The 11,522-nt window shown below is 37.4% G+C and overlaps 1 protein-coding gene across 6 annotated transcripts; it reads right to left on the bottom strand.

Moving 5' to 3' along the window:
- Window positions 1-1,995: 1,995 nt before the first annotated feature.
- Window positions 1,996-9,474, bottom strand: LOC133854339 (uncharacterized). 6 transcript variants are annotated; one of them, XM_062290493.1, is made up of 11 exons: window positions 9,048-9,474; window positions 8,298-8,526; window positions 7,389-8,193; window positions 6,357-6,424; window positions 6,142-6,209; window positions 4,048-4,151; window positions 3,476-3,548; window positions 3,214-3,394; window positions 2,577-3,061; window positions 2,424-2,486; window positions 1,996-2,351 (listed from the first exon to the last, which is right to left on the bottom strand). In XM_062290493.1, exons 2-9 carry the CDS (start codon window positions 8,503-8,505, stop codon window positions 2,976-2,978), a joined length of 1,593 nt encoding a protein of 530 aa, XP_062146477.1. In that variant the 5' UTR covers window positions 8,506-8,526; window positions 9,048-9,474; the 3' UTR covers window positions 1,996-2,351; window positions 2,424-2,486; window positions 2,577-2,975. The 6 variants fall into 6 exon arrangements, with proteins under 6 accessions (XP_062146477.1, XP_062146478.1, XP_062146475.1 ...); XM_062290494.1 differs by having other exon boundaries at window positions 2,424-2,482; window positions 2,570-3,061; XM_062290491.1 differs by having other exon boundaries at window positions 2,570-3,061.
- Window positions 9,475-11,522: the final 2,048 nt, after the last annotated feature.

Consider the following 11,522-nt stretch of genomic DNA (forward strand, 5'->3'; position numbering starts at 1 on the left):
AATTATAACATCAAGGGCAACTTCAAAATACATGGAACAAAAAACCATCTATTTGTTAGTGAGGGACTCGTAATAAAGAATTTATCCATTGGAAAGTCTGCAATGCTAAACCAACTTCAATTAGTTTATAGATGCCTTTCACAACTAGAACATCTATGCTCTTTTCTAACAATAGCCATTACTCTTAATTTGATACTTCCAAGCCATTTCAGCTAATCAACAGAACTATTTCGAATGTACATGTCTGATGTCTCACTCCATAGCAATAGAAGATAACTATACAATGCTTGTGGTAGCATATCCTTAGACTAGTTCAAGAGGTGAAATCCTTGCCATACAGATGCATGTGTCTCAACTCCAATAAAAAGATGGTTTGGAAGGTGATCATGCCTATCCAGTATGATCCTCACAATATTTGCATCTATCCAATGAACAGAAACTTCAATTCCCCACGTACAGCTTACATATTTCACCCACTTTCTTATGATTTACCTGCTGTCCTACATAAGAGAGCTAACATCTTGTTGATGCCAAAAATTTTACGATGACATGTCGGCCACCGATTGGGTTATGCTACAAATTCCCTAAAATAATGAAGTATTTGAATTGAGCTTCCTTGAAGAACCTGCAAGACAAAGGTGCGTCGGGAATGTTCTAGCAGCGTCTCCTCCAACGGGTCAAGTTAGTATATATTCTAAAGGCATTTGAAAGAGAATGAGAAAGAGAGAAAAAGTGAGTGAGAGAGAGAGAGAGAGAGAGAGCCCAAAAAGAAGAAGAAGAAGTGTGTTCTTGTGTACCTGCTTTGGCATATATGTTTAGTATTTATCACCGGTATTTCCGTACTTTCATTTATGGCCTGCGAATGCTTTTTATTTCCTAATTAATTGTTTTCAACTAAGTCACGTTGGTGATAGAAATCTGATGTCGCTCCTGACATCCTGTCTCATATCTAGGGATAAATTGGGGATGAAAATTCAATCATTCTTCACTGTCGTACTTGCTTTCCAAGATTAATGACGGTAGGTCATTAATTATCAGGATTCTCATAAATGAAGTGATCATTTCATTTAATGTTTTTGTCCCTATCCTCATTAAGTCCTTCTGGACATTGAACTGGCCGACCAGCCCTAAATCTTTATTTGTTAATCCTTTTCTGAACAATATTCGTGAGAATTTCCTTAACACATCCCATCCCCTTGTGGATGTAATTTATCTCCTGACAGGAACACATGAGCTTTCCCTTTCAGCAGTATCAGACTGCAGCCAGGAACCTTTGTGACACCCTTCAGTTTCGTCTTCTTCCTCAACATGCTGCCCATTTGCTGCGTAAAGGTTACAGAGCACCATGTGGGCAGGTGCATTAAAAGCATCCAGCTCAAGGAGTCGTTTGGCTGCACGCCTAGCAATCTTAGCATTTGTCACATGAAATCCACATGCACCAAGCAATGACCCCCAAGCAGCATGATCTGGCTCGATCAAGGGGTAGCCCCAACGCTAGCTCCTCTGCTTGTTTTACTTTCCCTGCTCGGCCCAAAAGATTAATATACTTAAAAATTCAAAAAAACAAAGAAATACATAAAAACAAAGGGCGGCTAATTTTAAAAATTAAACGAAAAATTAAAAAAAAATATATATATATATATATTGTTTTTAATTAAATAATTTTTTTTTTCAAATAAAATATTTTTTCCCTTTTTTTAAAAAATAAAATAAAATAAAATATTCATTTTTAAAAAAAAAAATAAAAAAAATTTCGTTTTTTTAAAATTATTTATTATTTATTTTTCTGAATTTATAGATGTATTTTTATCTTATTAAAAAAATCGTAAAATCATTTCTTTCTTTTTGCTAGATTTGGGAGGACATTGATAACTTTTTGGAAGTTTATGAAAAACATTGTACTGATTGAAAGTTTTGGAGGACATTGTTAAATAATAGTTTGAAGGGAGACTGTACTTTTCCTTAAAATAAAAAATAAAAATAAAAAATCATCTGTAGGTAAAAATGGATTACCCCCGTAAGATTGAAGGCACCCTATCATAATCTATCCTAAAAAATAATTATGTTAATAATTTCAATAATACTAGCATCCGGGGCAAGCTAATAATATGATGAAATAAACCAAGTCGCTAATCCCCCATTTTCTTCACTTCTTTTGGTCGTTAATGGTAGTATCTGGTATGAATTAAATGGGGGCTGAAGCCTATAGCAACTGCATAGGTGGTCCCGAAACAGAACGTCATCAGATCCCTGCCGGTTTCCATGTCTGGCATTGGCAAGCCAACGTCGGCGCAAATGTTACCTCAACGAATATATATCCAGCCATGGCTTAAGGATCCACACCGACCGACCTATATTACCATCGCCGTAAGCTTCATGCTTCAGGTCGAGCACAAATTGAATTTGAGGAAAATTTGTCTAACCTTCTCGCCAAGCTAGAATTGCATATGCCAAGCTCCACAGTAATCAATATAGCAGCATCCTGGCTGGAAACAATCAAGTTATGAGTATGTAAAGTCCTGTTTCAGATTTCCTCCGAAGTAGAATAAAAGGGAGGAATTTTTTATACCTCTTACCATCTTCTAATCCCGTCATGCAGTCACTCACTGTATTGGTACAAATCATAACGAATAGCGATCCAAATACTAACTGACCGGCATTCAAATCGGCTTTTGATCAGCAGTTAATTGTCCAAAAGGTTTACATCTTTCAATTTGGCCATGTGACATTCTAAAAGATCATTGTGGTCACATGCCATTGAAGGAAAAGACTAAGCGGGAAAAAAGTACACAAAGTACAAGCCATATAATCTATATTTGCTTTGCAAAAACTCTGCAACAAGAATAGCCCAGCACTCAAAGCCTTCACACCTACGTGCTTGACAAAATTCTGGTCTGATCCACAGTTCAGGCAACAAAGATTACCGGGAATGGAACCACATCTCTGCAAGTTGGAATTCTGCTATTACCTTCAAGTCACATATCAGATACAGACCAAAGATATGCTTCTGTTTCTGTAGCTCGTTTCTCATTCGTCCTTTTAAACAATCCCTTCTCAAATCCTACAAGATGAAAAATAAAATCAATTTATCAATTCTGAATGCGAAATATACTTCTGTAAATCCTTTTTTTGCTTCTTTGGTGTAAGTTTCCATAGCTTCTAGGAAAAGTAAATAAGAAAAATCTGACAGAAGGATGATAAAAGTGAACTGACCAGTACTACGGTCAACTCCGTCCCAATGTCTCCCTGGTCTTATACCATATCGATTTGGTGCAGCATCCAATCCTCTTTTTAACCAGCTGTGATTGGGAATGTCCTGAGGAATAATAAACCCTGATTCTTTCATTTTCTCGCTATCCCCTAGGTTCGGGAGATTCAGTTCAGGATGCTTTTTCTGCAAATGTCAAAGAGATATGTTGAATCGGAATTGAATTCTTTAATTTGAGAACTAAAAATAAGCAAGTCAATTACTTACCTTCACCAAATGCGCCATGGGATCACCCCATCTTAATCTCTCTTTCATCATGTTGTCGAGTTCCGGATCATCTCTGCAGACAAGGAATGCATCTATTAATTCCCAAAATAGCAACTAGGTGTACACATAGGAAGACAGGAAAATGAATGTAACAAGAGTGCCTTTATTGAACAGAAGATGTATAGACACGCAGTCAAGCACAACTAATATATTATTCATCAAATGAAATGATTTCAAACCATCTTTTTGTTACCAAAGTAATCTATGGTCAGTAAAGGACCTCAAATTTAGTCAGGCACAATAGAGGAGAACAGGCCAGAACCTGTATTCGCACCCACTTATTGTGCTGGATTGCATTGTGCTGGATATTCCCCAAGTATAAGATCTTCTAAACATATGGTCAAAAAGATGGCCAAGTATTTGTGGCATGATAAAATGTATAAAAATACTTTACAAAAAAATTGTCACCATAAATATACTGGAAAAAGACAAAAAGTAATTTACGTCATTTAAAACACACTAACACATTTAAATGAAAAAAGCATCTTGATATGTGGCACCTTTAGTTTTACCTGGTTCGCGCAAATGGTTTATCCTTCTCAAGTTCCAATTCCTGCAGCCTATCTTCAGCTTCCCGCTTTTGAGCCAAGCCCTTGCCCCATTCCAACTTTACCTCCTGATAAAAACACATTGCAAATGAATATTAACACTCCTACAAGAAACAGATAAAAGTTTATTTTTCAAGGAAAGAAGCTTTAAACTCAAGCTACAACCTAGCAGAAAGAGAAATTAAAACTTGTCCACTAATTCCCCAAGTCCTCAACCATGATGCACTTAACATATCTACAAGCCTTTACTTCTCATTCCCCCATACTGGAACAAGTTTCCATGCCCTCTAATATCTCACAGTTTAACACCTTTAGAAAAACAGAACTCCAGCATATATGTCGTGCTTTGTAATAGAATTTCTTCACCGATTAGTATTGAAAACCACCAAGTCTCTTTGAGAATTAACAGAATAACTATAGCAACACTAATAAAGTCTCTCAAGATATGAAAAAAGGATGAGGAAAACAAAAACTTTCATAGCTTTGATGAACACCATCAGGTTGCAGTTGGTACAAGATTGGTTCCCCCCCCACGACAATTAACTTCCTCACAAAAAAAAAAAAAAAAAAAACTTATCTCGCACACATCCACATAAACATAGGCCCCATAGCCCAACTAGCCCTTATCCCTCACAACCCGACTGTCAACATTTCTTTTCTTGACAAAAATTTACCATAATATTTAATCATTAGTCAAAATCAATGACCCAAATTTTTCAGAATAAAATGAATAGCTTATTCAGCCCAAAAGCTAAAATAGACATCACATAACTGAAGAAAGACCTAGGAGCATCAATTATAGCTCCCAAATGGTTGTCCAGAGTCTCCAGACATCAACTCATGACAAATAAATAGAAGGAAAACTTTCTGCCAAGTCATATCTATACCATTCAACTTTGTGGATGAGCTCAAAGTGTTCTATTTAAAGAATAAACATTAACTTTATAATACAATATAATATAGCACCTGATATATTCAAAAGAGAACCACCATAAAGTTCCTCAGAATTAGCTCACTTGGAAAGTGTTTATTTTTTTCTTTATATAAGTAATCAAAATATCATTAAAAGCACAATCCAGGTACACATGAAATATACAAGAGAGACGCCTATCTAGAAGGAGAAAAAGAACAAAAAAAACTTGGAAAGTGTTCATTTTAAGAGCAGATTTTCTTTGCAATTGTCTAAAGTGAATAACTCCCAATACTTAAATTTCCTATCAGCAAACATGGCTAAAAAGGAAATCTAAAGGCTGTTACTCTTTTGTGTTAATGCTTTAATATGAGCAATTTAAAACAGGGAAACTATGTATCACATTCAAGACACAAAATTTCTTGATCACCACCCAAGAAAAAAAATAGGGACACAGAATTGCCATATTAAAGGTTCAGCCACTAGGATGAAACTTAACAAACATGTATATGCGCACTCTTGGACTCCTATGTTATCTTTTAGCAATACATTTTCTTGACTCACGAGAAGCTTAATGAATGAACTAAAATTGAATATTTTTACCATGTAACATTAAAATGCTGCAGACCACAGTAGCACCATGCCTGCATAGCATCAAGCAAATAGGCTCAAAGATTTGATGTTTACCAACAAAAGAAAAATGCCTTTTGAGTAATTTTTGTAACAAAAGTTATTATTAAAATTTCTTTTGATAAGTAAAGCAAATTTATTAAAAAGTGCAAGGGGCGCAACCCAAGTACACAGGAAGTATAAAAAAGAAAAACACCGAGCAAGATCAAGAACAAGGAAAAAGAGCACAAAAGTTATTATTAAAATTTCTTTTGATAAGTAAAGCAAATTTATTAAAAAGTGCAAGGGGTGCAACCTAAGTACATAGGAAGTATAAAAAAGAAAAACACCGAGCAAAATCAAGAACAAGGAAAAAGAGCGGAAAAATCGTGCCTGACAGTTATTATTAATATGATGGTCAATTATATCAATAATAATAATTTCTGTGGATTCTGGATCATGACACAATTCACTAGTCAAACATGACTCACTATACCACTGCTCAGGTATGACATATTTAAGGTTCTATTCCAAAGTACCTTGGGCTTCTCTTCTACTTTTACTTTCTGCCTTGATTTGAGGAATTCTTCCTTTGATATACGTTCTCCTGCAGCATTGACGAGTGATACCGAGTTAGACATGACATTATTATTATTATTATTATTATTTCTTTTTTAAAAATAAAAATAAAAAAAATAAAAAATAAAAAAAATAAAAAAATAAAAAAATAAAAAAAAAAAAGACTTTTCTTTACCTTTTATCCTATCACGATATACAGGTTCTGCCCCTCGACCACTTATAGAAGGATCCATCTTGTTAAACCTACACAGAGGAACAAATTTCAGACACAATAAACAACTCACATTTACTAAACCAAAAAAAAAGAAAAAAAAAAAGAGCAGAATGATATAAACCTCAAACCTATATACCTATTTGTCGCCGTGTTTATGAGAGTAATAATACATAAAAGAACTGATCATTGACCAAAGTAATATTCTACATTAATCCATAACTCTATTCCCTAGTCCCCCCACGAAACACACCTACACACTAAAAAGAAGAAAAATAATCATAGACCATAATTCCGATAAAATTCAAATCACATACAAGCAGAACATATAGACTTTATACATTGTGACGATTTTAAATCATGACCATTTATGTCAATTCCTAATGCACATACACTCACAGACAACTATCTGTAGCTTCCCCTTATAGAGGGCAAAGCCAATTTTGGCCATTATGGAAACTACATAACCAATGCATGTGTTTGCAAGCTTAATACTGGAAATGCCGTCTGTCAGGGAACATCATATATGCAGCCTCATTGAATCCTGAAGAAGGATTCCATACAGCCAAGCTTCCTAGACTGGGCACAACTAATGCAGACTCGGTTGCTAACCATGACAAATGGGAACTTATCCAAAGGTTGCATGCAACCATGCTCATCATGAAAAACTTAAATATCACCCTACTGCATTATTGGATGAGTACACCATCGGAACAAGAGGTCAGCAGGAGTTCGCTGATTTTATGTAAAATCTCATTGCTAGCTACAAGACAAAGCAAATGTTCTCACAGCATGATATAAAACACAAATTATCAATAGCAACTAAGCTCACGATGGATCGGTTTTGAATGTGCATATAAGACAAAAAAAAAAATTGATATATCTAAAATGACTCGATAAAGATGGTGAGCATAATTCATTGACCATGAAAGTGACGTCATCAGAGAGAATTTAAAAAGAAATGTGAAATTTTAACAACATAAAGTAGTTGTATACCTCAACAAATCATTCTTCTTAGTTCTAGCAATCTCTTCACTGATGTCTTGACCAGAAACCAGACCTGTTTTTTGTTGCTCTTTCACTGCAGCTTCGTTTCGGCTTTTCCTTGGTGGAGAAAGGTCTGAAGGCAAAGATGTACCTGAAGCATTGGTTTCAGTTCGACGCCTACGTGGAGGGGAAAGATCAGGCGGCCCATTTCTCCCAACATCCTTCCGGCTTTTCCTTGGGGGAGAAAGGTCTGACCCCAGGGAGGAACAAAAGTCATCTTGATATGGAGAATCACGACGACCCCTTCGAGGAGGAGAAATGTCAGGTGATGGTGGTGTACGGTGACGCTTCTGCTGCTGCCGTGGAGGTGACAAATCAGTATCTGCTTTGTCAGATTCTAAAGGCCTCACTCCAGGTTCTGATGAAGGTGTGTCATTCCGAACCCTCCATTTGTGAGGTGGAGACATATCAGAGTTCAGGTCATTGGAAAATGCACGCTTCATATCGCGTTCAGGTGATGGAGTATGGTGGTGTTTCCGCCGCTGCCATGGAGGTGACAAATCGATGTTATCTCTGCCAGAATCTGAAAGCTTCAGTTCAGGTTCTGGTGAAGGTGTGTCATTCCGAACCCTTTGTTTACGAGGTGGTGACATATCAGAATATGGGTCACCAGATTTCGCAAATTTAGGAGAGAGTGGAACCCAACCACTTCCATCGTCTGATATGGCATTATATGGACGCCTGGCCCTCAGTTGTTCGAGCCTCCTCATCCGCTTAACCTCAATGTCCTCATCAACTTGTGGCTTCTCTTCATCTACATAAAACATTAGAAAATGTTCATCGCCATAATAACACACTTAACCAAGAATGGAAAACCATATAACACAAAGAGAATGTGATGACTTTTTAAGTTTTTACCAGCTGAATCATCATTTTCCTCTTCAAGATTTACTGGTTTCTGCCAAACTGGATCTTCATCCACAACTAAAACGCCCCTTGCATCTGGTTTACTTTCAACCTTCTTTTTCCTCTTCTTCTTCTTTTTCTGCTCTTCTTCAGCATTGCTCTCATATCTTTTTAGATAATCTTTAAGGGACTTGGGTCCCGAAGTTGAAGCCACCGCCATTGCTCAATATCAATGAAATTCCTAACATCCAAGTAGATTCTTATTATACAGCTTAATTTCATGCCAAATATAAAGTTACTCCAGTAGGTTTTCTAGGAACATCAAAAAGGTTTTTTAACTACTCTACTATTGCCAAAACCCAAGCAGACTCTATTAACTGCCTACAATCGCCTATATCAGCATTTTAACTGTATTTTGGAATTTTCCACAGGCAAAAAATCAAACACAAACCAGGCAATAGCAATATCAAGTTGTATACAATTTCAATCAGACGCTTCTTAGACCTTAAAGTCACCTCTTCAAGAACGGGCATACCCTAATTTATCAAATTAAGAACTAAAAAAAAAAAAATCCAGTTGATAACCGACACAACTCCACAAAGCGTATTTAAATTCAATACTACACATCACAACTTAAACAATAAATTCGCTTTTATGCATGCAGTTCGTAAATTTATATACACAGAAGACATACATATAAATATAATCACATATTATTATGTGTGGATGTGTGGATGTGACTGAGAGAGAATACTATCGTACCTATGCAGCAAGGTTTTTGACGATTGGCCACTTGGAAGATTTTCTGTTCGAATTTGGGGATTTTCTTTCGATTTCTTTGTTTCTTTCTCGCCGACTTTCGCACAGTCGAGGGTTTGGATTTGAATTAGCGTTCGAATTAACTTCCTGATGTGGTTGTCGTCGACGTCGTTGTTGTAAAAGATCCGGCTTCTGTGCTGGACTTTAGAAGTCCGTAATTTGATCAATGGCTGGGATTATTTTAGGATTTTATTAACCTAAACGTCACCGTTTTAAACTCAGAGGAAATTGAACCAAACGTATTAAGGCTTTTGGTTTGGCACGGTTTAAGAATCCCCTCTTCTTCCATTTGGCCATAGCAGACCAACTGGCCATTTCGCATACTCAGCCGAACCAACAGAGAACCAACAAAATCAACCAAAAATTTACCACAATCGACTACTTAACTAACCCAATCAGAAATTACAATCAAGCTTCTTCAACCCAGAATCTCAGTAAACTTCAACCAATCATTTTCAATTTATAGGATTTACCAAATTTCAATTAAACCAATAATCGCACAGCATTTCTATGAGGAAGGAAGAAGGTAAATGTGCGATCTTGAGAGAAGGAAGAGAGAGGAGTAGAAAAATTGAGTTCGGAAGTAGCAGTTACGTGGCAGCTTGTGAGGGGTTCCTAAGAGGTGCGGTCCAGCTGGGTTTCTAGATTGGCTGCTATGCGGTGCGTTTTGTGCTAGCTGAGTAGTCAGCGTTTTATGTTTTATTAAGTGTCGTTTTATGCTTTCTTAAGTGTAGTCGTTTTATGTCTATAGGGGATGCGTTTTGTAAGGGGTGTATATAAGTCCCAGGGGCGGTTCTAATTAGGTATCTTTTGGAATAGTTAACTTTGTTCTTGGAGGTTGGCATCCTCGAATGTGCCTTGTCTGTTTTTCCCCCAATTTTATCAATATAATTCCTCAATTTCCATCCCACTTAACCCTAAATTTCCTTAACAATTAGTGAACAGTAATTAATCTGTTCCAATTGGTATTAGAGTCATCGATCCATAGCTTATGAAAACTCGATCCACTACCATGGCCAAAGAAGCATAGAAACTAGAGGTATTACAAGGTCAAATGACTCAGTTGTAGGCGGAAATGGCCACCCATGCGGAGATGAATCGTCTCCATGTCGTGCAAGGTGAAACTCATACTAAGATCCAGAACACTCGTGCTGCAGTTGATAAACTCACCCAGCTTGTGCAAAAGTTAATAATGGATGGCTCAAATTCCACTAGGGGGCAAAAAAATTATGAGCAGCGATTCCCTGATTCCCATTTTACTTCCAGCAGTAGGGGCGGAGGCTTCACTAATGGATCTAACTCTGGTGAGGGCATCAAACTGAAGTCCTTCCGATTGGAGTTTCCACGCTTTGATGGTGACGACCCAGACACCTGGTGTTGTCGGGTGGAGCAGTTCTTTGACTTCTACGATACCCCGGATGCACAGCAATTCTCCATTTCTGCATTCCACATGGACGGTAAGGCTTTAGTTTGGTTCCAAGAACTTAAAAGCTTGTAATACTCTCTCTTCTAGGCCAAAATTTGTGGAGGCAATCTAGACCCGGTTTCGTCGAGGATCATATGATGATCCCATGGAGAACCTATCTAATCTGAAACAAGATGGGTTGCTAGAGGACTACAAGAACAAGTTTGATATACTTGCTCTAAAAGTCCAGAACCTCCCAGAAGCTCATAAATTGACTTGTTTCTTGGGTTGGTTGAAAGAAGAGATCCGATTACCTGTTTGGATGTTCCACCTCAAGAATTTTGTTGGGGAATTATTATTCCCCACTCGAGTTATACACTCGGGAAGATATGGTTATTCGGGATTATATGCTATGTCGGTAATGACTACTCGGATTATATGGTTACTCGGGTTATATGGTTGGTCGGGAATGACCAAGATCCTCAGCATTTATTAGGATCTCCAACACTTGTCAAATCAAGTCAGAAATCAGTATGGAGCACCATGCCTGATATCTACACACCTTACCAGTCACTGTACAATAATAAGATTTTTGTTATGCATTAACAGTAAAATGGAGCCTATATATACACATCATCTAAGAGGTATGCATCCATCTAACTAATATGATGATCATTTACTCTCACTCTCCCTACTGACTTGGGCGTCGGAGGAGGCTCTGCCGGCCAACCCCCGACAGGTCTTTGCTTTGTTGCAGGTTATATGCGAAGGGGCGAATCGGAGGCTGACACGTCACCATCATAAAAATCACATCAACAAATTTGGTGGAAGCTTACTCTCTGGCACGCATCCAGGAGGAATGTGTGTGTATCTACACTAAAGGGGGACGACAGAATTGGAGATCTACCCAATTCTCTCATTCTACCCGTAGCATGAGCTCTGAACTTCCGTTTGGAGCAGTGAAGGGAGCTCCCTAGGCTAATAGCAATCGGGGGGTTCAACATGACCACTTT

This window comes from Alnus glutinosa, chromosome 13 (genome assembly GCF_958979055.1).
Source record: "Alnus glutinosa chromosome 13, dhAlnGlut1.1, whole genome shotgun sequence".
NCBI lineage: Eukaryota > Viridiplantae > Streptophyta > Magnoliopsida > Fagales > Betulaceae > Alnus > Alnus glutinosa.